The 27,306-nt window shown below is 49.7% G+C and overlaps 1 protein-coding gene across 5 annotated transcripts in view; it reads left to right on the top strand.

Moving 5' to 3' along the window:
• Positions 1-27,306, top strand: part of LOC140392876 (pleckstrin homology domain-containing family G member 5-like) — a 243,494-nt gene that overhangs the window by 132,940 nt on the left and 83,248 nt on the right. For all 5 annotated transcript variants that reach the window (XM_072478625.1, XM_072478627.1, XM_072478626.1 and 2 more), the window contains 3 exons: positions 12,430-12,567; positions 19,052-19,171; positions 25,070-25,202. In XM_072478625.1, coding sequence (XP_072334726.1) covers positions 12,430-12,567; positions 19,052-19,171; positions 25,070-25,202 — 391 coding nt within the window. The remainder of the gene's footprint in view (positions 1-12,429; positions 12,568-19,051; positions 19,172-25,069; positions 25,203-27,306) is intronic.

Below are 27,306 nucleotides of genomic sequence, written 5' to 3'. Positions count from 1 at the left end.
GTCCCACATACACTGACTCTCACTGGGGTAAGGGTTCCACACACACTGACTCTCACTGGGGTATGGGTCCCACATACAATGACTCTCACTGGGGTATGGGTTCAACACACACTGACTCTCACTGGGGTAAGGGTTCCATACACACTGACTCACTGGGGTACGGGTTCCACACACACTGACTCTCACTGGGGTAAGTGTTCCACACACACTGACTCTCACTGGGGTATGGGTCCCACATACACTGACTCTCACTGGGGTATGAGTCCCACATACACTGACTCTCACTGGGGTAAGGGTTCCATACACACTGACTCTCACTGGGGAATGGTTCCCACAGACACTGACTCTCACTGGGGTACAGGTTCCACACACACTGACTCTCACTGGGGTACGGGTTCCACACACACTGAATCTCTCTGGGGTAAGGGTTCCACGCACACTGACTATCTCTGGGGTATGGGTTCCACACACACTGACTCTCTCTGGGGTAAGGGTTCCATACACACTGACTCTCACTGGGGTATGGGTTCCACACACACTGACTCTCACTGGGGTATGGGTTTCACACACACTGACTCTCACTGGGGTACGGGTTCCACACACACTGACTCTCACGGGGATACGGGTTCCACACACACTGGCTCTCACTGGGGTGTGGGTTGAACACACACTGACTCTCTCTGGGGTATGGGTTCCACTCACACTGACTCTCACGGGGATACGGGTTCCACACACACTGGCTCTCACTGGGCTACGGGTTCCACACACACTGGCTCTCACTGGGGTACGGCTTCCACACACACTTACTGTCACTGGGGAACGGGTTCCACACACACTGACTCTCACGGGGATACGGGTTCCACACACACTGGCTCTCACTGGGGTACGGGTTCCACACACACTGACTCTCACTGGGGTATGGGTTCCACACACTGACTCCCACTGGGGTATGGGTTCCACACACTGGCTCTCACTGGGGTACGGCTTCCACACACACTTACTGTCACTGGGGAACGGGTTCCACACACACTGACTCTCACGGGGATACGGGTTCCACACACACTGGCTCTCACTGGGGTATAGGTTCCACACACACTGACTCTATCTGGGGTACGGGTTCCACTCACACTGACTCTCACTGGGGTACGGCTTCCACACACACTGACTCTCACTGGGGTACGGGTTCCACACACACTGACACTCTCTGGGGTACGGGTTCCACACACACTGACCATTGCTGGGGTTCGGGTTCCACACGCACTGACTCTCACTGTGGTATGTGTTCCACACACACTGACTCTCTCTGGGGTACGAGTTCCACTCACACTGACTCTAACTGGGGTACAGGTTCCACACACACTGACTCTCACTGAGGCACGGGTTCCACACACACTGACTCTCACTGGGGTACGGGTTCCACTCACACTGACTCTCACTGGGGTACGGGTTCCACATACAATGACTCACTGGGGTAAGTGTTCCACACACACTGACTCTCACTGGGGTAAGTGTTCCACACACACTGACTCTCACTGGGTATGGGTTCCACACACACTGATTCTCACTGGGGTACGGGTTCCACACACACTGACTCTCACTGGGGTACGGGTTCCACACACACTGAGTCACACTGGGGTACGGATTCCACACACTGACTCTCACTGGGGTAAGGGTTCCATACACACTGACTCACTGGGGTACGGGTTCCACACACACTGACTCTCACTGGGGTAAGTGTTCCACACACACTGACTCTCACTGGGGTATGGGTCCCACATACACTGACTCTCACTGGGGTATGAGTCCCACATACACTGACTCTCACTGGGGTAAGGGTTCCATACACACTGACTCTCACTGGGGAATGGTTCCCACAGACACTGACTCTCACTGGGGTACAGGTTCCACACACACTGACTCTCACTGGGGTACGGGTTCCACACACACTGAATCTCTCTGGGGTAAGGGTTCCACGCACACTGACTATCTCTGGGGTATGGGTTCCACACACACTGACTCTCTCTGGGGTAAGGGTTCCATACACACTGACTCTCACTGGGGTATGGGTTCCACACACACTGACTCTCACTGGGGTATGGGTTTCACACACACTGACTCTCACTGGGGTACGGGTTCCACACACACTGACTCTCACGGGGATACGGGTTCCACACACACTGGCTCTCACTGGGGTGTGGGTTGAACACACACTGACTCTCTCTGGGGTATGGGTTCCACTCACACTGACTCTCACGGGGATACGGGTTCCACACACACTGGCTCTCACTGGGCTACGGGTTCCACACACACTGGCTCTCACTGGGGTACGGCTTCCACACACACTTACTGTCACTGGGGAACGGGTTCCACACACACTGACTCTCACGGGGATACGGGTTCCACACACACTGGCTCTCACTGGGGTACGGGTTCCACACACACTGACTCTCACTGGGGTATGGGTTCCACACACACTGACTCTATCTGGGGTACGGGTTCCACTCACACTGACTCTCACTGGGGTACGGCTTCCACACACACTGACTCTCACTGGGGTACGGGTTCCACACACACTGACACTCTCTGGGGTACGGGTTCCACACACACTGACCATTGCTGGGGTTCGGGTTCCACACGCACTGACTCTCACTGTGGTATGTGTTCCACACACACTGACTCTCTCTGGGGTACGAGTTCCACTCACACTGACTCTAACTGGGGTACAGGTTCCACACACACTGACTCTCACTGAGGCACGGGTTCCACACACACTGACTCTCACTGGGGTACGGGTTCCACTCACACTGACTCTCACTGGGGTACGGGTTCCACATACAATGACTCACTGGGGTAAGTGTTCCACACACACTGACTCTCACTGGGGTAAGTGTTCCACACACACTGACTCTCACTGGGTATGGGTTCCACACACACTGATTCTCACTGGGGTACGGGTTCCACACACACTGACTCTCACTGGGGTACGGGTTCCACACACACTGAGTCACACTGGGGTACGGATTCCACACACTGACTCTCACTGGGGGTAAGGGTTCCACACACACTGACTCTCACTGGGGTACGGGTACCACACACTCTGATTCTCACTGGAGTACGGGTTCCACACACACTGACTCTCACTGGGGTATGGATCCCACATACACTGACACTCACTGGGGTAAGGGTTCCACACACACTGACTCTCACTGGGGTATGGGTCCCACATACAATGACTCTCACTGGGGTAAGGGTTCCACACACACTGACTCTCACTGGGGTATGGGTCCCACATACACTGACTCTCACTGGGGTAACGGTTCGACACAGACTGACTCTCACTGGGGTATGGATCCCACATACACTGACACTCACTGGGGTAAGGGTTCCACACACACTGACTCTCACTGGGGTATGGGTCCCACATACAATGACTCTCACTGGGGTAAGGGTTCCACACACACTGACTCTCACTGGGGTATGGGTTTCACACACACTGACTCTCACTGGGGTCTGGGTTCCACACACACTGCCTCTCACGGGGGTACGGGTTCCACACACACTGACTCTCACTGGGGTACGGGTTCCACACACTGACTCTCACTGGGGTACGGGTTCCACACACGCTGACTCTCTCTGGGGTAAGGGTTCCACACACACTGACTCTCACTGGGGTATGGGTTCCACACACACTGACTCGCACTGGGGTACGGTTCCACACACACTGACTCTCACTGGGGTATGGGTTCCACACACACTGACTCTCATTGGGGTACGGGTTCCACACACAATGACTCTCACTGGGGTACGGGTTCCACACACACTGACTCTCACTGGGGTACAGGTTCCACACACACTGACTATCACTGGGATAAGCGTTCCACACACACTGACTCTCACTGGGGTATTGGTTCCACACACACTGACTCTCACTGGGGTACGGGTTCCACACACACTGACTCTCACTGGGGTACGGGTTCCACACACACTGTCTCTCACTGGGGTAAGAGTTCCACACACACTGACTCTCATGGGGGTACGGGTTCCACACACACTGACTCTCACAGGGGTATGGGTTTCACACACACTGACTCTCACGGGGGTACGGGTTCCACACACTGACTCTCACTGGGGTAAGGGTTCCACACACACTGACTCTCACTGGGGTACGGGTTCCACACACTGACTCTCACTGGGGTACGGGTTCCACACACACTGACTCTCACTGGGGTAAGGGTTCCACACACACTGAGTCTCACTGGGGTACGGGTTTCACACACACTGACTCTCACTGGGGTATGGGTTTCACACACACTGACTCTCACTGGGGTAAGGGTTCCACACACACTGAGTCTCACTGGGGTACGGGTTTCACACACACTGACTCTCACTGGGGTAAGAGTTCCACACACACTGATTCTCACGGGGGTACGGGTTCCACACACACTGACTCTCACTGGGGTACGGGTTCCACACACACTGACTCTCACTGGGGTACGGGTTCCACACACACTGACTCTCACTGGGGTATGGGTTCCACACACACTGACTTTCACTGGGGTACGGGTTCCACACACACTGACTCTCTCTGGGGTACGGGTTCCACACACACTGATTCTCACTGGGGTACGGGTTCCACACAAACTGGCACTCACTGGGGTACGGGTCCTACACACACTGACTCTCACTGGGGTATGGGTCCCACATACACTGACTCTCACTGGGGTAAGGGTTCCACACACACTGACTCTCACTGGGGTATGGGTCCCACATACAATGACTCTCACTGGGGTATGGGTTCAACACACACTGACTCTCACTGGGGTAAGGGTTCCATACACACTGACTCACTGGGGTACGGGTTCCACACACACTGACTCTCACTGGGGTAAGTGTTCCACACACACTGACTCTCACTGGGGTATGGGTCCCACATACACTGACTCTCACTGGGGTATGAGTCCCACATACACTGACTCTCACTGGGGTAAGGGTTCCATACACACTGACTCTCACTGGGGAATGGTTCCCACAGACACTGACTCTCACTGGGGTACAGGTTCCACACACACTGACTCTCACTGGGGTACGGGTTCCACACACACTGAATCTCTCTGGGGTAAGGGTTCCACGCACACTGACTATCTCTGGGGTATGGGTTCCACACACACTGACTCTCTCTGGGGTAAGGGTTCCATGCACACTGACTCTCACTGGGGTATGGGTTCCACACACACTGACTCTCACTGGGGTATGGGTTTCACACACACTGACTCTCACTGGGGTACGGGTTCCACTCACACTGACTCTCACGGGGATACGGGTTCCACACACACTGGCTCTCACTGGGCTACGGGTTCCACACACACTGGCTCTCACTGGGGTACGGCTTCCACACACACTTACTGTGACTGGGGAACGGGTTCCACACACACTGACTCTCACGGGGATACGGGTTCCACACACACTGGCTCTCACTGGGGTACGGGTTCCACACACACTGACTCTCACTGGGGTATGGGTTCCACACACTGACTCCCACTGGGGTATGGGTTCCACACACTGGCTCTCACTGGGGTACGGCTTCCACACACACTTACTGTCACTGGGGAACGGGTTCCACACACACTGACTCTCACGGGGATACGGGTTCCACACACTGGCTCTCACTGGGGTATAGGTTCCACACACACTGACTCTATCTGGGGTACGGGTTCCACTCACACTGACTCTCACTGGGGTACGGCTTCCACACACACTGACTCTCACTGGGGTACGGGTTCCACACACACTGACACTCTCTGGGGTACGGGTTCCACACACACTGACCATTGCTGGGGTTCGGGTTCCACACGCACTGACTCTCACTGTGGTATGTGTTCCACACACACTGACTCTCTCTGGGGTACGAGTTCCACTCACACTGACTCTAACTGGGGTACAGGTTCCACACACACTGACTCTCACTGAGTCACGGGTTCCACACACACTGACTCTCACTGGGGTACGGGTTCCACTCACACTGACTCTCACTGGGGTACGGGTTCCACATACAATGACTCACTGGGGTAAGTGTTCCACACACACTGACTCTCACTGGGGTAAGTGTTCCACACACACTGACTCTCACTGGGTATGGGTTCCACACACACTGATTCTCACTGGGGTACGGGTTCCACACACACTGACTCTCACTGGGGTACGGGTTCCACACACACTGAGTCACACTGGGGTACGGATTCCACACACTGACTCTCACTGGGGTAAGGGTTCCATACACACTGACTCACTGGGGTACGGGTTCCACACACACTGACTCTCACTGGGGTAAGTGTTCCACACACACTGACTCTCACTGGGGTATGGGTCCCACATACACTGACTCTCACTGGGGTATGAGTCCCACATACACTGACTCTCACTGGGGTAAGGGTTCCATACACACTGACTCTCACTGGGGAATGGTTCCCACAGACACTGACTCTCACTGGGGTACAGGTTCCACACACACTGACTCTCACTGGGGTACGGGTTCCACACACACTGAATCTCTCTGGGGTAAGGGTTCCACGCACACTGACTATCTCTGGGGTATGGGTTTCACACACACTGACTCTCTCTGGGGTAAGGGTTCCATACACACTGACTCTCACTGGGGTATGGGTTCCACACACACTGACTCTCACTGGGGTATGGGTTTCACACACACTGACTCTCACTGGGGTACGGGTTCCACACACACTGACTCTCACGGGGATACGGGTTCCACACACACTGGCTCTCACTGGGGTGTGGGTTGAACACACACTGACTCTCTCTGGGGTATGGGTTCCACTCACACTGACTCTCACGGGGATACGGGTTCCACACACACTGGCTCTCACTGGGCTACGGGTTCCACACACACTGGCTCTCACTGGGGTACGGCTTCCACACACACTTACTGTCACTGGGGAACGGGTTCCACACACACTGACTCTCACGGGGATACGGGTTCCACACACACTGGCTCTCACTGGGGTACGGGTTCCACACACACTGACTCTCACTGGGGTATGGGTTCCACACACACTGACTCTATCTGGGGTACGGGTTCCACTCACACTGACTCTCACTGGGGTACGGCTTCCACACACACTGACTCTCACTGGGGTACGGGTTCCACACACACTGACACTCTCTGGGGTACGGGTTCCACACACACTGACCATTGCTGGGGTTCGGGTTCCACACGCACTGACTCTCACTGTGGTATGTGTTCCACACACACTGACTCTCTCTGGGGTACGAGTTCCACTCACACTGACTCTAACTGGGGTACAGGTTCCACACACACTGACTCTCACTGAGGCACGGGTTCCACACACACTGACTCTCACTGGGGTACGGGTTCCACTCACACTGACTCTCACTGGGGTACGGGTTCCACATACAATGACTCACTGGGGTAAGTGTTCCACACACACTGACTCTCACTGGGGTAAGTGTTCCACACACACTGACTCTCACTGGGTATGGGTTCCACACACACTGATTCTCACTGGGGTACGGGTTCCACACACACTGACTCTCACTGGGGTACGGGTTCCACACACACTGAGTCACACTGGGGTACGGATTCCACACACTGACTCTCACTGGGGGTAAGGGTTCCACACACACTGACTCTCACTGGGGTACGGGTACCACACACTCTGATTCTCACTGGAGTACGGGTTCCACACACACTGACTCTCACTGGGGTATGGATCCCACATACACTGACACTCACTGGGGTAAGGGTTCCACACACACTGACTCTCACTGGGGTATGGGTCCCACATACAATGACTCTCACTGGGGTAAGGGTTCCACACACACTGACTCTCACTGGGGTATGGGTCCCACATACACTGACTCTCACTGGGGTAACGGTTCGACACAGACTGACTCTCACTGGGGTATGGATCCCACATACACTGACACTCACTGGGGTAAGGGTTCCACACACACTGACTCTCACTGGGGTATGGGTCCCACATACAATGACTCTCACTGGGGTAAGGGTTCCACACACACTGACTCTCACTGGGGTATGGGTCCCACACACACTGACTCTCACTGTGGTATGTGTTCCACACACACTGACTCTCTCTGGGGTACGAGTTCCACTCACACTGACTCTAACTGGGGTACAGGTTCCACACACACTGACTCTCACTGAGGCACGGGTTCCACACACACTGACTCTCACTGGGGTACGGGTTCCACTCACACTGACTCTCACTGGGGTACGGGTTCCACACACACTGACTCTCACTGGGGTACGGGTTCCACACACACTGACTCTCACTGGGGTACGGGTTCCATGCACACTGATTCTCTCTGGGATACGGGTTCTACATACACTGTCTCTCACTGGGGTACGGGTTCCACACACAGTGACTCTCTCTGGGGTACGGGTTCCACACACTGACTCTCACTGGGGTACGGGTTCCACACACAGTGTCTCTCACTGGGGTACGGGTTCCACACACTGACTCTCACTGGGGGTAAGGGTTCCACACACACTGACTCTCACTGGGGTATGGGTTCCACACACACTGACTCTCACTGGGGTACGGGTTCCACACACACTGAGTCACACTGGGGTACGGATTCCACACACTGACTCTCACTGGGGGTAAGGGTTCCACACACACTGATTCTCACTGGGGTACGGGTTCCACACACACTGACTCTCACTGGGGTACGGGTTCCACACACACTGACTCTCACTGGGGTACGGGTTCCACACACACTGACACTCACTGGGGTACGGGTTCCACACACACTGACTCTCACTGGGGTACGGGTTCCACACACACTGACTCTCACTGGGGTACGGGTTCCACACACACACTGACTCTCACTGGGGTACGGGTACCACACACTCTGATTCTCACTGGGGTACGGGTTCCACACACACTGACTCTCACTGGGGTATGGATCCCACATACACTGACACTCACTGGGGTACGGGTTCCACACACACTGACTCTCACTGGGGTATGGGTCCCACACACACTGACTCTCACTGGGGTACGAGTTCCACACACACTGACTCTCACTGGGGTATGGGTCCCACACACACTGACTCTCACTGGGGTAACGGTTCGACACAGACTGACTCTCACTGGGGTATAGGTCCCACATACAATGACTCACTGGGGTAAGTGTTCCACACACACTGACTCTCACTGGGGTAAGTGTTCCACACACACTGACTCTCACTGGGTATGGGTTCCACACACACTGTCTCTCACTGGGAAAGGGGTCCGGCACACACTGACTCTCACTGGGGTAAGGGTTCCACACACACTGTCTCTCACTGGGGAAGGGGTCCGGCACACACTGACACTCACTGGGGTATGGGTTCCACACACACTGACTCTCACTGGGGTACGGGTTCCACACACACTGACTCTCACTGGGGTACGGGTTCCATGCACACTGATTCTCTCTGGGATACGGGTTCTACATACACTGTCTCTCACTGGGGTACGGGTTCCACACACAGTGACTCTCTCTGGGGTACGGGTTCCACACACTGACTCTCACTGGGGTACGGGTTCCACACACACTGTCTCTCACTGGGGTACGGATTCCACACACTGACTCTCACTGGGGGTAAGGGTTCCACACACACTGACTCTCACTGGGGTACGGGTACCACACACTCTGATTCTCACTGGGGTACGGGTTCCACACACACTGACTCTCACTGGGGTATGGATCCCACATACACTGACACTCACTGGGGTAAGGGTTCCACACACACTGACTCTCACTGGGGTATGGGTCCCACATACAATGACTCTCACTGGGGTAACGGTTCGACACAGACTGACTCTCACTGGGGTATAGGTCCCACATACAATGACTCTCACTGGGGTAAGTGTTCCACACACACTGACTCTCACTGGGGTAAGTGTTCCACACACACTGACTCTCACTGGGGTAAGGGTTCCACACACACTGACTCTCACTGGGGAATGGGTGCCACATACACTGACTCTCACTGGGGTACATGACCCACACAAACTGACTCGCACTGGTGTAAGGGTTCCCCACATACTGACTCGCTGGGGTACGGGTTCCACACACACTGACTCTCACTGGGGTATGGTTCTCACACATACTGACTCTCACTGGAGTATAGGTCCCACACACACTGACTCTCACTGGGGTATGGGTTCCACACGCCCTGACTCTCACTGGGGTAGGGGTTCCACACACACTGACTCTCACTGGGGCACGGGTCACACACACACCGACTCTCACTGGGGTACGGGTTCCACACACACTGACTCTCACTGGGGTACTGGTTCCACACTCACTGATTCTCACTGGGGTACGGGTTCCACACACGCTGACTCTCACTGGGGTACGGGTTCCATACACACTGACTCTCACTGGGGTATGGGTCCCACACACACTGACTCTCACTGGGGTACGGGTTCCACACACACTGACTCTCACTGGGGTATGGGTCCCACACACACTGACTCTCACTGGGGTAACGGTTCGACACAGACTGACTCTCACTGGGGTATAGGTCCCACATACAATGACTCACTGGGGTAAGTGTTCTACACACACTGACTCTCACTGGGTTAAGTGTTCCACACACACTGACTCTCACTGGGTATGGGTTCCACACACACTGACTCTCACTGGGGAAGGGGTCCGGCACACACTGACTCTCACTGGGGTAAGGGTTCCACACACACTGACTCTCACTGGGGAATGGGTCCCACATACACTGACTCTCACTGGGGTACATGACCCACACAAACTGACTCGCACTGGTGTAAGAGTTCCACACATACTGACTCGCTGGGGTACGCGTCCCATTCACACTGACTCTCACTGGGGTATGGGTTCCACACACACTGACTCTCACTGGGGTATGGGTCTCACACATACTGAATCTCACTGGAGTATAGGTCCCACACACACTGACTCTCACTGGGGTATGGGTTCCACACGCCCTGACTCTCAATGGGGTCTGAGTCTGACACACACTGACTCTCATTGGTGTACGGGTCACACACACACCGACTCTCACTGAGGTACGGGTTCCACACATACTGACTCTCACTGGGGTACGGGTTCCACACACACTGACTCTCACTGAGGTACGGGTTCCACACATACTGACTCTCACTGGGGTACGGGTTCCACACTCACTGATTCTCACTGGGGTACGGGTTCCACACACACTGACTCTCACTGGGGTACGGGTTCCACACACACTGACTCTCACTGGGGTACGGGTTCCACACACACTGACTCTCACTGGGGTATGGGTTCCACACTCACTGACTCTCACTGGGGTACGGGTTCCACACACACTGACTCTCACTGGGGTCTGGGTTCCACACAGACTGACTCTCACTGGGGTACGGGTTCCACACTCACTGACTCTCACTGGGGTACGGGTTCCACACTCACTGACTCTCACTGGGGTACGGGTTCCACACACACTGACTCTCACTGGGGTCTGGGTTCCACACAGACTGACTCTCACTGGGGTACGGGTTCCACACTCACTGACTCTCACTGGGGTACGGGTTCCACACACACTGACTCTCACTGGGGTATGGGTCCCACACACACTGACTCTCACTGGGGTGCGGGTTCCACACACACACTGACTCTCACTGGGATACAGGTTCCACACACACTGACTCTCACTGGGGTACGGGTTCCACACACACTGACTCTCACTGGGGTACGGGTTCCACACACACACTGACTCTCAGTGGGGTATGGGTTCCACACACACTGACACTCACTGGGGTAGGGGTTCCACACACACTGACTCTCACTGGGGTCTGGGTTCCACACAGACTGACTCTCACTGGGGTACGGGTTCCACACTCACTGACTCTCACTGGGGTACGGGTTCCACACACACTGACTCTCACTGGGGTATGGGTCCCACACACACTGACTCTCATTGGGGTACGGGTTCCACACTCACTGACTCTCACTGGGGTACGGGTTCCACACACACTGACTCTCACTGGGGTATGGGTCCCACACACACTGACTCTCATTGGGGTACGGGTTCCACACTCACTGACTCTCACTGGGGTACGGGTTCCACACACACTGACTCTCACTGGGGTATGGGTCCCACACACACTGACTCTCACTGGAGTACGGGTTCCACACACACTGACTCTCACTGGGGTATGGGTTCCACACACACTGACTCTCACTGGGGTACGGGTTCCACACACACTGACTCTCACTGGGGTACGGGTTCCACACACACGGACTCTCACTGGGGTACGGGTTCCACACACACTGACTCTCACTGGGGTACGGGTTCCACACACACTGACTCTCACTGGGGTACGGGTTCCACACTCACTGACTCTCACTGTTACTCCTGTTTTTCAGCTTGCTGTTGTGGAAAACTTTATCCGGTGTATTGACTCCCAGATGCAAATTCGTGAAGAACAACAGAAACTGGAATTGATTGCAAAGAGAATTTGTCAGTATGATGTTGTTGACAGCAGCAGTGATGAGGTTGATCGGGTGAGTGGGTTTGGTTTATTTCGAGAATAACACATCCAGATAAATTTTCAGATTGGAATCTAATCGAGGGGTTCAGGGTGGTTTTTTCTAGAATTACAGATACCCTGGAGTGAGTTACAGACTGGAATCTAATCATGGGGTTCAGGGGGATTTATATATATAATATAGCTGGGACCAGTGTTCTGGCGAAAAGAATAAATAGGGTGGTCAATAGGACTTTAAACTATAGATTGGGGGGGGAAGGGAAAGTCAGGGAACCAAGAGGTGAAGTAATCAGTGGGAAGCGTAGCTGCTTATGAATACAAAAAAACACGAACAGACAAAACCCAAGAGTGGTTACGATTGTCCCCATCCCACAAAATATGACACAGTGTATGGAAAGGCTCAGTAAACCAAGGTCCACCACACTAAGAAAACAAAAAGGGACGGTCAATAGAGAATTAAAGGTGCTATATTTAAATGCGCGCAGTGTACGGAACAAGGTAGATGAGCTTGTGGCCCAGATTGTGACTGGCAGGTATGATGTGGTAGGCATCACAGAGTCATGGTTGCAGGGGGTTCTGGACTGGCATTTAAACATCCAGGGATTCACAACCTATCGAAAAGACAGGGAGGTGGGCAGAGGGGGCGGGGTTGCCTTGTTAATTAGGAATGAAATTAAATCAATAGCACTAAATGACATAGGGTCAGATGATGTGGAGTCTGTGTGGGTAGAGTTGAGGAACCACAAAGGCAAAAAAACCATAATGGGAGTTTTGTACAGGCCTCCTAACAGTGGTCAGGACCGGGGGCACAAAATGCACCGCGAAATAGAAAGTGCATGTCAGAAAGGCAAGGTCACAGTGATCATGGGGGACTTCAATATGCAGGTGGACTGGGTAAATAATGCTGCCAGTGGACCCAAGGAAAGGGAATTCATTGAATGTTTACAGGAGGGCTTTTTGGAACAGCTTGTGATGGAGCCCACGAGGGAACAGGCCATTCTGGACTTAGTGTTATGTAATGAGCCAGACTTGATTAAAGATCTTAAAGTAAGGGAGCACTTAGGAGGCAGTGATCATAATATGGTAGAATTCAATCTCCAATTTGAAAGAAAGAAGGTAGAATCAGATGTAAAGGTGTTACAGTTAAATAAAGGTAACTACAGGGGCATGAGGGAGGAACTGACGAAAATCGACTGGGAGCAGAGCCTAGTGGGAAAGACAGTAGAACAGCAATGGCAGGAGTTTCTGGGAGTAATTGAGGACACAGTGCAGAGGTTCATCCCAAAGAAAAGAAAGGTTATCAGAGGGGGGATTAGGCAGCCATGGCTGACAAAGGAAGTTAGGGAATGCATCAAAGCAAAAGAGAAAGCCTATAATGTGGCAAAGAGTAGTGGGAAGTTAAAAGATTGGGAAGGCTACAAAAACAAACAGAGGATAACAAAGAGAGAAATAAGGAAAGAGAGGATCAAATATGAAGGTAGGCTAGCCAGTAACATTAGGAATGATAGTAAAAGTTTCTTTAAATACATTAAAAACAAACGGGAGGCAAAAGTTGACATTGGGCCGCTCCAAATGACGCTGGTAATTTTGTGATGGGAGACAAGGAAATAGCTGAGGAACTAAATAAGTACTTTGCGTCAGTCATCACAGTAGAAGACATGAGTAATATCCCACCAATTCCGGAGAGTCAGGGGGCAGAGTTGAATATGGTAGCCATCACAAAGGAGAAAGTGCTAGAGAAACTAAGAGGTCTAAAAATTGATAAACCTCCGGGCCCAGATGGACTACATCCTAGAGTTCTAAAGGAGATAGCTGAAGAAATAGTGGAGGCGTTAGTTATGATCTTTCAAAAGTCACTGGAGTCCGGGAAAGTCCCAGAGGATTGGAAAATCGCTGTTGTAACCCCCCTGTTCAAGAAGGGAACAAGGAAAAAGATGGAAAATTATAGGCCAATTAGCCTAACCTCGGTTGTTGGCAAGATTCTAGAATCCATTGTTAAGGGTGAGATTTCTAAATTCTTGGAAGTGCAGGGTCAGATTAGGACAAGTCAGCATGGATTTAGTAAGGGGAGGTCGTGCCTGACAAACCTGTTAGAGTTCTTTGAAGAGATAACAAATAGGTTAGACCAAGGAGAGCCAATGGATGTTATCTATCTTGACTTCCAAAAGGCCTTTGATAAGGTGCCTCACGGGAGACTGCTGAGTAAAATAAGGGCCCATGGTATTCGAGGCAAGGTACTAACATGGATTGACGATTGGCTGTCAGGCAGAAGGCAGAGAGTTGGGATAAAAGGTTATTTTTCGGAATGGCAACCGGTGACGAGTGGTGTCCCGCAGGGTTCAGTATTGGGGCCACAGCTGTTCTCTTTATATATTAACGATCTAGATGACGGGACTGGGGGCATTCTGGCTAAGTTTGCCGATGATACAAAGATAGGTGGAGGGGCAGGTAGTATGGAGGAGGTGGGGAGGCTGCAGAAAGATTTAGACAGTTTAGGAGAGTGGTCCAAGAAATGGCTGATGAAATTCAACGTGGGCAAGTGCAAGGTCTTGCACTTTGGAAAAAAGAATAGAGGCATGGACTATTTTCTAAACGGTGACAAAATTCATAATGCTGAAGTGCAAAGGGACTTGGGAGTCCTAGTCCAGGATTCTCTAAAGGTAAACTTGCAGGTTGAGTCCGTAATTAAGAAAGCAAATGCAATGTTGTCATTCATCTCAAGAGGCTTGGAATATAAAAGCAGGGATGTACTTCTGAAGCTTTATAAAGCATTAGTTAGGCCCCATTTAGAATACTGTGAGCAATTTTGGGCCCCACACCTCAAGGACATATTGGCACTGGAGCGGGTCCAGCGGAGATTCACACGGATGATCCCAGGAATGGTAGGCCTAACATACGATGAACGTCTGAGGATCCTGGGATTATATTCATTGGAGTTTAGGAGGTTGAGGGGAGATCTAATAGAAACTCACAAGATAATGAATGGCTTAGATAGGGTGGACGTAGGGAAGTTGTTTCCATTAGCAGGGGAGACTAGGACCCGGGGGCACAGCCTTAGAATAAAAGGGAGTCACTTTAGAACAGAGATGAGGAGAAATTTCTTCAGCCAGAGAGTGGTGGGTCTGTGGAATTCATTGCCACAGAGGGCGGTGGAGGCCGGGACGTTGAGTGTCTTTAAGACAGAAGTTGATAAATTCTTGATTTCTCGAGGAATTAAGGGCTATGGAGAGAGAGCGGGTAAATGGAGTTGAAATCAGCCATGATTGAATGGCGGAGTGGGCTCGATGGGCCGAATGGCCTTACTTCCGCTCCTATGTCTTATGGTCTTAATAACAGATACCAGCGAGTGAGTTACAGACTGGAATCTAATCAAGGGGTTCGGGGTGGTTTATATGTAGAATAACAGATACCCGGGAGTGAGTTACAGACTGGAATCTAATCGAGGGGTTCGGTGTGGTTTATATATAGAATAACAGACACCCGGGAGTGAATTGCAGACTGGAATCTAATCAAGGGGTTCGGGGTGGTTTATATATAGAATAACAGTTACCCAGGAGTGAGTTACAGACTGGAATCTAATCGAGGGGTTCGGGGTGGTTTATATGTAGAATAACAGATACCCGGGAGTGAGTTACAGACTGGAATCTAATCGAGGGGTTCGGGGTGGTTTATATGTAGAATAACAGATACCCGGGAGTGAGTTGCAGACTGGAATCTAATCGAGGGGTTCGGGGTGGTTTATATATAGAATAACAGATACCCGGGAGTGAGTTATAGACTGGAATCTAATCGAGGGGTTCGGGGTGGTTTATATATAGAATAACAGTTACCCGGGAGTGAGTTACAGACTGGAATCTAATCGAGGGGTTCAGGGTGGTTTATATGTAGAATAACAGATACCCGGGAGTGAGTTACAGACTGGAATCTAATCGAGGGGTTCGGGGGGTTTATATATAGAATAACAGATACATAGGAGTGAGTTACAGACTGGAATCTAATCGAGGAGTTTGGGTGGTTTATATATAGAATAACAGATACCCGGGAGTGAGTTACAGACTGGAATTTAATCGAGGGGTTCAGGGTGGTTTATATATAGAATAACAGATACATAGGAGTGAGTTACAGACTGGAATCTCATCGAGGAGTTTGGGGTGGTTTACATAGAGAATAACAGATAACCGGGAGTGAGTAACAGACTGGAATTTAATCGAGGGGTTCAGGGTGGTTTATATATAGAATAACAGATACATAGGAGTGAGTTACAGACTGGAATCTAATCGAGGAGTTTGGGGTGGTTTATATATAGAATAACAGATACCCGGGAGTGAGTTACAGACTGGAATTTAATCGAGGGGTTCAGGGGGGTTTATATGTAGAATAACAGATACCCGGGAGTGAGTTAGACTGGAATCTAATCGAGGGGTTCAAGGGGGTTTATATATAGAATAACAGGTACTCGGGAGTAAGTTACAGTCTGGCATCTAATCGAGGGATTCAGGGTGGTTTATATCTAGAATAACAGATACCCAGGAGTGAGTTACAGACTGGAATCTAAGCGAGGGGTTAGGGATGGTTTATATATAGAATAACAGATACCCAGGAGTGAGTTACAGACTGGAATCTAACCAAGGGGTTCGGGGTGATCTATATAGAGAATAACAGAAACCCGGGAGTGAGTTACAGACTGGAATCTAATCGAGGAGTTCTGGGTGGTTTATATAGAGAATAACAGGTATCCAGGAGTGAGTTCCAGACTGGAATCTAATCGAGGGGTTCTGGGTGGTTTATATATGGAACAACAGATACCCGGGAGTGAGTTACAGACTGGAATCTAATCGAGGGGTTCCGGGTGGTTTATATATAGAATAACAGATACCCGGGAGTGAGTTACAGACTGGAATCTAAACGAGGGGTTCGGGGTGGTTTATATGTAGAATAACAGATACCCGGGAGTTAGTTACAGACTGGAATCTAATCGAGGGGTTCGGTGTGGTTTATATATAGAATAACAGATACCCGGGAGTGAGTTGCAGACTGGAATCTAATCAAGGGGTTCGGGGTGGTTTACATATAGAATAACAGTTACCCAGGAGTGAGTTACAGACTGGAATCTAATCGAGGGGTTCGGGGTGGTTTATATGTAGAATAACAGATACCCGGGAGTGAGTTACAGACTGGAATCTAATCGAGGGGTTCGGGATGATTTATATGTAGAATAACAGATACCCGGGAGTGAGTTGCAGACTGGAATCTAATCGAGGGGTTCGGGGTGGTTTATATATAGAATAACAGATACCCGGGAGTGAGTTACAGACTGGAATCTAATCGAGGGGTTCGGTGTGGTTTATATATAGAATAACAGATACCCGGGAGTGAGTTGCAGACTGGAATCTAATCAAGGGGTTCGGGGTGGTTTATATATAGAATAACAGTTACCCAGGAGTGAGTTACAGACTGGAATCTAATCGAGGGGTTCGGGGTGGTTTATATGTAGAATAACAGATACCCAGGAGTGAGTTACAGACTGGAATCTAATCGAGGGGTTCGGGGTGATTTATATGTAGAATAACAGATACCCGGGAGTGAGTTGCAGACTGGAATCTAATCGAGGGGTTCGGGATGGTTTATATATAGAATAACAGATACCCGGTAGTGAGTTACAGACTGGAATTTAATCGAGGAGTTCTGGGTGGTTTATATAGAGAATAACAGGTATCATAGGACTGTTATACATAGGAGTGAGTTACAGACTGGAATCTAATCGAGGGGTTCTGTGTGGTTTATATATGGAACAACAGATACCCGGGAGTGAGTTACAGACTGGAATCTAATCGAGGGTTTGGGGTGGTTTATATATTCCTGGCTTGGGTGACTGTGCGGAGTCTGCACGTTCTCCCCGTGTCTGCGTGGATTTCCTCTGGGTGCTCCGGTTCCTCCCACAGTTCACAAATGTGCAGGTTAGGTGGATTGGCCATGATCAATTGCCCTTTGTGTCCAAAAAGGTTAGGTGGGGTTACAGGGTTACCATGATAGGGTGGAGGCTTTGGCTTAAGTAGGGTGCTCTTTCCAATGGTTGGTGCAGACTCGATGGGCCAAATGACCTCCTTCTGCACTGTAAATTTGATGATTCTATGAGTGGTTCAGGGTGGTTTATATGTAGAATATCAGATACCCGAGAGTGAGTTACAGACTGGAATCTAATTGAGAAGTTTGGAGTGGTTTATGTATAGAATAACAGAAACCTGAGAGTGAGTTACAGACTGGAATCTAATCGAGGGGTTCAGGGTGGTTAAAATATAGAATAACAGAAACCCGGGAGTGAGTTACAGACTAGAATCCAATCCAAGTGCTCAGTCTGGTTTATAGATAGAATAACAGATACCCGGGAGTGTACAGATTGGGATCTAATCGAGGGGTTCAGGGTGGGTTAGGTGGGGGATTTTGTGTCAATGTGTTTGGATGGTTTGCTATGTGCTGTTGATGTTTTTGCTCGTTTACAGAATGTGAAGGAATTATCGGTTCTGGATCTGACTCTGCCGATGGTGGGTATCGGACCTCACTATGTCCGAATATTGCTCCAGGAAGGCAGCTTGAAGATGAAGGAAGGACGAGATAGCAAGGTACCGGAATCCGGGGAATTATCTCACACAGCTTTATTTCCCTCTACCCACCCCCCCCCCCCCACCCCCACCTCCACAAATCTATATATCTCCATCTCCCCCTCTTGATCACTCCATCCCTCTATCTCTCTGTCTGCCAGCCCCTTCCTCTCCCATTCTCCTTCTCTCCCTTCCTCCCCCCTTCCCCTCTACCTGCTGCACGTCACTCCCTCAGTCATTCACAACAATCTGTCCATCTCTCCTCCTTCCTCCCCTTGCACCCTTCCTCGTTCCCCCTTCACGCTGTCTTTCCTTCTCTCCCTCTCTCTTGTCCTCTCTATCTCACTCATGCCCTCTCTCCCTCTTGTCTTATTTCCAGCCCTCACTCTTGCCCTAACTCGTGCTCTTCCTTGCCCTCCCTCTTGCATCTCTCCCTTCCGTCTTGCCTTCTCTCCCTCTTTCGTGCCCTCCCTTCCCCTCTCTTGCCCTCTCTCCTTTTCTTGTCATCTCTCCCTCTCTCTGTCTCTCTCTTTCTCTCGCTCCCTCCCACTCTCCCAAGCTCTTTCCCTCTCTCCCTTGCCCTCTTGCCCGCTCTATCTTGTCCTCTATCCCTCTCTCTTGTCCTCTCTCTCACTCTTTTCCCCATCTTTGCTGTCCTATATCCCTCTCTGTTGTCCTTTTCCCCTCTCTATCTTGCCCTCTCTTCCTCTCTCTTGATCTGTCTCTCTCCCTCTCTCTTGCCCTCCTCCTTCTCTCTTGCCCTCTCTCCCTCCCTCTCTTGCCCTCTCTCCTTCTCTCTGGCCTTGCCTCCCTCTCTCTTGCCCTCTTGCCTTCTCACTTGCCCTCTCTCCCTCTCTTGCCCTCTCTACTCCTCTCTTGTCCTCTCTCTCTCCCTTGTTCTTGCCCTCTCTCCCTCCCTTCCTTGCCCTCTCTCCTTCTCCCTTGCCCTATCTCCTTCTCCCTTGCCCTCTCTATCTCTCTTGCCCTCTCTACATCTGTCTTGCCCTCTCTCCCACTCTCTTGCCCTCTCTCCTCCTCTCTTGCCCTCTCTCCTCTTCTCTTGCCCTCTCTCCCTCTCTTGCCCTCTCTCTCTCTCTCTTGCCCTCTCTCTTGCCCTCTCTCTTGCCCTCTCTCTTGCCCTCTCTCTCCCTCTCTTGCTCTCTCTCCCTCTCTTGCTCTCTCTCCCTCTCTCTTTTCTCTCTCTCTCTCTCTTGCCCCTTCTCTCCCTCTCTCGCCCTCTCGCTTGCCCCCTCTCCTTCTCTCTTGTCCTCTCTGTCTTGCCCTGTCTCTCTTGCCCTTTCTCTCGCTTTCTCTTGCCCTCTCTCTCACTGCCTCCCTCTCAACATTTCTCTTGCCCTCTCTCTCATCCTTTCTCCTTCTCTTTTGCCCTCTACAAAATTATGAGGGGCATGGGCAGAGTGGCCAGTCAGAAGCTTTCTCCCAGAGTGGAAGAGTCAATTACTCAGGGACATAGGTTTAAGGTGCGAGGGGCAAAGTTTAGAGGAGATGTGTGAGGGAGGTTTTTTACACAGAGAATAGTGGGTGTGATATTATCATAAATGAAAGAGCTGCAAGGGTTAATGAAATGTCTAGATCAGCCACGAGAGGGAGCTGGAGTTATAAGTATATACACCATTAATGCTCAGCCTTGTGGGGGAGAGACGTTGAAGGAGATAGCTAGAGTACAGGCTGAAGGAAAGATAGTGTGAGTGAGAGCAGATCATAGTTTATAATAGTGTAGAGATTAGTAGTAGATGAGTGTAGATTGTACGTTAATTATCAATTGTGTATTATATAGGAGTAAGTGGTGAATCCAATTAAGTAGTGTTAATACATTTATAGCTTTGTTCAAGTTAAAGCTAAATTTTGTGATCTTTGTGAACACTACGCCAACCATCCTGAATTTAGTAATTAATAGCATAGCCATTAATGCTGTGTCGCAGCACAGAAAACTGCCTACAATGGCAGGTGGCCATTTTGAGAGTGACGTCACAAGCGTGATGATGCGCACACGCTGTGGCCACGCTCACATTAAAAAACGTTGCCTGGCAAAAGGCAAACAATGTTCCAAGTGTTGCAAGTTCAACCACTTTGCAGCACCGTGTCATTTCTCAGCAACCTCTCCAGTAACCACATTTTAAAAATCCTACCATGACTACAGAAAGATCCATAAATGGCTCAGATATACCATTTAAAATTGATACAGGAGCACATGCAAATCTTATTATAGAAAAGAATTTAAGACAAGCATACAGTATACCTCTAATACAGAAATCTACTTGTCGACTGACCGATTACAATGGTAACACCATACCACAAGCGGTTCCTGCTGTCTCATTGTTAGAAATGGCGACATCGAAATACCAATCGACTTTGATATTATGGAAGATAAGTCAGCGCTAATTGGGGTGGATGTTTGAAGTAAATTAATCGTAATAAAGCGGATAAAACCAATAAGCTGAAAGACACGCTACAGCATGAAATTCGTCAACGTTTGGACAAGTATGCACATATTTTCTCGGGAATGCGACCCTACCCTTTACATACTCAATCAAACTAAAAAAGGATGCCAACCCGGTGATACATGCACCAAGACAAGTGCCAGCTCCATTGAGAGAGCGTCTCAAGACCGAGCTTGTCCACATGCAACAGCAAGATGTCATCTCCAAGGTCATTCAACCGACGGACTGGGTCAGTTCGATGGTATGCGTATGCAAACCTAATGGAGACTTAAGGATCTGCATCGATCGAAAAGACCTGAACACCAACATTATGAGGGAACACTACCAAATACCCAAGAGGGAAGAATGATTCAATGAAAGGATCTGTCATACGTGCAGCAAAATCCATTTTTGCTCACCATGGAATACCTTTACACGTTGTCTCTGACAATGGTCCTTGCTTCACAAGCTGGGAGTGGACACAATTTGCAGAAAGGTATAATTTTAATCACATCACGTCAAGCCCATTGTATCCTCAATCAAATGGCAAAGCAGAGAAAGGCGTAGGAATAGTCAAAAAACTTCCATAAAGCAATCGATGACAACAAAGATTTATCTTTGGCACTGTTGACGTACAGAGCCACATCATTGTCATCAAGTTTATTGCCGGCCAGATGTATATGGGAAGAAAAATTCACACCACGTTACCCGAGATAACCTGAGATATCGATTATCAAGAGATACACAACTGCCGAAGATTACGGAAACAGAAACATAAAGAAAACTATGACAAGCACACAAAACCTTCATCAAAATTAAAAGAGGGAGACTACGTACGTATACAAAATCCTGATGGTGGATAGCAACACATAGCTAAAGTTTTTAGACAATTCACACCCAGATTGTACTTCAGACTGAACAAGATTCAATGTTCAGAAGAAATAGAAGAGCACTATTGCAAATAAAACATCATGATCCATCTAAAGCTCAAAACATTATTGCTCAGGATAACATCTTAAAATACATTGACTTTCCTTCCTTGTCACCAATGCAGCAAGACAATTTTGGGAAATCAATTGCATACTTTGACGAAACCACTGAGAAGATTTAACAGAACGAGGAGACTACCGAACAGATTAAATTTGTAATGACTGTAATAACTATTCATTTATCATCAGCAATGTGACTTCACAGTTATTTTGCAACTGAATGTAAAAAAATAATAACAAGTTAATGATTCATGCTCGCTCGTGTAATGTTCAAAGAAAAAATGTCACAAACAAAGTTTATAACTTTTTTTCCAAAGGAAGGGGAATGTGACATTATCATAAATGTCAGAACTGCAAGGGTTAATGAAATGTCTGTATCAGCCACTAGAGGTAGCTAGAGTTACAAGTGTATAAGACATTGATGCTAAGCCTTGTGGGGGAGAGATGTGAAGGAGATAGATGGAGTATAGACTGCAGGAAAGATAGTGTGAGTGAGAGAAGATCATAGTTTATAAAAATGTGGAGATTAGTAGTGGATGAGTGTAGATTATATGTTAATTATCAACTGTGTATTATATAGGAATAAGTGTCAAAACCAATTAAGTAGTGTTAATAAATTTATAGCTTTGTTCAAGTTAAAGCTATGTTATGGTCTCTGTGAACACTACGCCAATCATCCTGAAATTAGCAACACAAAGAACACCACAGAGGGCGCCTAGAACTCTCTCCTCCAGCCTCTTGCTCTGCCACTCATCATATCCTTCCCACTCTCCCCTGACCTCTCCCCACACTTTCCCCTGGATATATTCTCTCTGTATCTCTCTATCAAATGGGGTGAGTGTGGTTGACATATCTGACAGAGAGGGGCATGTTGTGGTGATGTGTCATCTGGAGGGCAGAGTGAGGAAAGACTGATTACTGCCATACGTGGCCCTGGAGATTCTCTGAGCACTCACACCTCATTTTCTGTCTCATTCTCTCAGACAGAGGTCCACTGTCTTTGCTTCACCAGCCTTTCTCCCTCTCTCTTGCCCTCTCTCGTGCCCTTGCTCCCTCTTTCTTGCCCTCTCCCCCTCTCTCTCTCTCACCCACTTTCCCACTCTGTTGCCCTCTCTCTCACCCTCTCTCCCTCTCTCTTGCCCTCTCCTCCCTCTCTCTTGTCCTCCCTATCACCTTCTTTCACACTCTCTCTTGCCCTCTCTCCTCTCTTTCTCTCTCCCTCTCTTGCCCTCTTTCCTCTCTCTCACTCTCCCTCTCCCTTGCTCTCTCTTTCTATCTCTTGCCCTCACTCCTCCCTTGCTCCCTCTCCCTCCTCTCTCTCCTCCTTGCCCTTTCTCTCCCTCTCACTTGCCCTCTCTCGCCATCTCTCTTGCCCATTCTCTCCATTCTTGACCTCTCTCCCTCTCGCGAGTCTTCTCGCTCTCAACCTCTCTCCTTCTCCTCTCTCCCTCTCTCCTTTCTTGCCTCTCTCCCACTCTCGCTTATACTCTCTCCCTCTTGCCCTCTTTCTTGCCTTCCCTCTCTCTTGCCTTCTCTCCTTCTCGCCCTTTCTCTTTCCCTTTCTCTTTCCCTCTCTCTTGACCTTCTATCTTGCCCCCCACTTCCTCTCTGTCTTTCCTTCTCTCCCTCTCTCTTGCCCTCTCTCTCAACCTCTTTCTCACTCTCTTGCCCTCTCTCACTCTCTCATGCCCTCTCTCCTTATTTATTTCTCTCTCCCTCTCTTTCCCTCTCTCTTGCCCTCTTTCCTTCTTTCTTTCTCCCTCCCTTGCCCTCTCTCTTTCCCTCATCCTCTCTTTTGCTCTCCCTCTCCCTCGCTTTTTATAATCAAAGAATTTATAGTGCAGAAGGAGGCTAATCGGCCAATCGCGTCTGCACCGGCTCTTGGAAAGGGCATCCCACTTAAGCCCACACCTCCAGCCTATCCCCATGAACCAGTAACCCCACCCAATCTAAGGGCAATTGATCATGGCCAATCTACCTAACCTGCACATCTTTGGACTGTGGGAGGAAACCGGAGCACCCGGAGGAAACCCACGCACACACGGGGAGGATGTACAGACTCCGCACAGACAGTGTTCCAAGCCGGGAATTGAACCTGGGACCCTGGAGCTGCGAAGCAACTGTGCTAATCACTGTGCTACTGTGCTGCCCCCATTGTGCTACTGTGCACCCCACTGTGCTAACGTGTACCCCTCTCTTGCCCTCTCTCCCTCTCTTGCCCTCTCTCTCTCCCTCTCACTTGCACTCTCCTGCAAATCATCCTATCGTTCCCACTCTCCCCTGACCGCTTCACACTTTCCCCTGGATAGATTCTCTGTATATCTCTCTATCAAATGGAGTGTGTGTGTGGCAGACAGATCTGACAGGGAGGGCCATGTTGTGGTGATGTGTCATCTGGGAAGAAGAGAGAGAAAAGACTAATTGCTACCGTACGTGGTCCTGGAGATTCTCCGAGCACTCACACCTCATCTCCTGTCTCATTCTCTCAGACTGAGGTTCACTGTCTCCTCTTCACCGACCTGTTCCTCATCACTAAACCACTGAAAAAAGGAAATCGGGCAAAGGTCATCCGCCAACCGCTCATGCTTGACAAGATGATCTCCAGAGAGCTCAAAGATCCAGGTCAGCAACGCACGTTGGCATCCTCAAAATCACAACCCCGAAAACAGCAACCTTCAAAATGTAAACCCCCAATGTCACAACACTCAACAACGCAACCCTCAACATCACAACCCACAATATCACAACCCTCAACATCACAACCTTCAACATCACAACCCACAATATCACAACGCTCAACATCACAACCCTCAACATCACAACCCACAATATCACAACCCTCAACATCAGAACCCTCAACATCACAACCTTCAACATCACAACCTTCAACATCACAACCCACAATATCACAACGCTCAACATCACAACCCACAATATCACAACCCACAATATCACAACCCTCAACATCAGAGCACTCAACATCGCCACATTCAACATCACAACCCTCAACATTGCAACTCTCAACATCACAACACCCAACACCACAACCCTCAACATCACAACCCACAATATCACAACCCTCAACATCACAACCCTCAACATCACAACCTTCAACATCACAAACTTCAACATCACAACCCACAATATCACAACGCTCAACATCACAACCCACAATATCACAACCCACAATATCACAACCCTCAACATCAGAACACTCAACATCGCCACATTCAACATCACAACACTCAACATTGCAATGCTCAACATCACAACACTCAACACCACAACCCTCAACATCACAACCCACAATTTCACAACCCTCAACATCACAACCCTCAACATCACAACCCACAATATCACAACCCACAATATCACAACCCTCAACATCAGAACACTCAACATCGCCACATTCAACATCACAACACTCAACATTGCAATGCTCAACATCACAACACTCAACACCACAACCCTCAACATCACAACCCACAATATCACAACCCTCAACATCACAACCCTCAACATCACAACCCACAATATCACAACCCTCAACATCAGAACACTCAACATCGCCACATTCAACATCACAACACTCAACATTGCAACCCACAATATCACAACCCTCAACATCACAACCCACAATATCACAACCCTCAACATCACAACCTTCAACATCACAACCCACAATATCACAACGCTCAACATCACAACCCTCAACATCACAACCCACAATATCACAACCCTCAACATCAGAACCCTCAACATCACAACCTTCAACATCACAACCTTCAACATCACAACCCACAATATCACAACGCTCAACATCACAACCCACAATATCACAACCCACAATATCACAACCCTCAACATCAGAGCACTCAACATCGCCACATTCAACATCACAACCCTCAACATTGCAACTCTCAACATCACAACACCCAACACCACAACCCTCAACATCACAACCCACAATATCACAACCCTCAACATCACAACCCTCAACATCACAACCTTCAACATCACAACCTTCAACATCACAACCCACAATATCACAACGCTCAACATCACAACCCACAATATCACAACCCACAATATCACAACCCTCAACATCAGAACACTCAACATCGCCACATTCAACATCACAACACTCAACATTGCAATGCTCAACATCACAACACTCAACACCACAACCCTCAACATCACAACCCACAATTTCACAACCCTCAACATCACAACCCTCAACATCACAACCCACAATATCACAACCCACAATATCACAACCCTCAACATCAGAACACTCAACATCGCCACATTCAACATCACAACACTCAACATTGCAATGCTCAACATCACAACACTCAACACCACAACCCTCAACATCACAACCCACAATATCACAACCCTCAACATCACAACCCTCAACATCACAACCCACAATATCACAACACTCAACATCACAACCCTCAACATCAGAACACTCAACATCGCCACATTCAACATCACAACACTCAACATTGCAACCCACAATATCACAACCCTCAACATCACAACCCTCAACATCACAACCCTCAACATCACAAACCTCAACATCACAACCCACAATATCACAACCCTCAACATCACAACCCTCAACATCACAACCCTCAACATCACAACCCACAACATCAGAACCCTCAACATGGCAACCCTCAAAATGGCAAGCCTCAACATCTCAACCCTCAACATCTCA

The sequence above is a fragment of the Scyliorhinus torazame genome, chromosome 16 (genome assembly GCF_047496885.1).
Source record: "Scyliorhinus torazame isolate Kashiwa2021f chromosome 16, sScyTor2.1, whole genome shotgun sequence".
NCBI lineage: Eukaryota > Metazoa > Chordata > Chondrichthyes > Carcharhiniformes > Scyliorhinidae > Scyliorhinus > Scyliorhinus torazame.
This window is presented reverse-complemented; position numbering and strand designations above follow the sequence as displayed.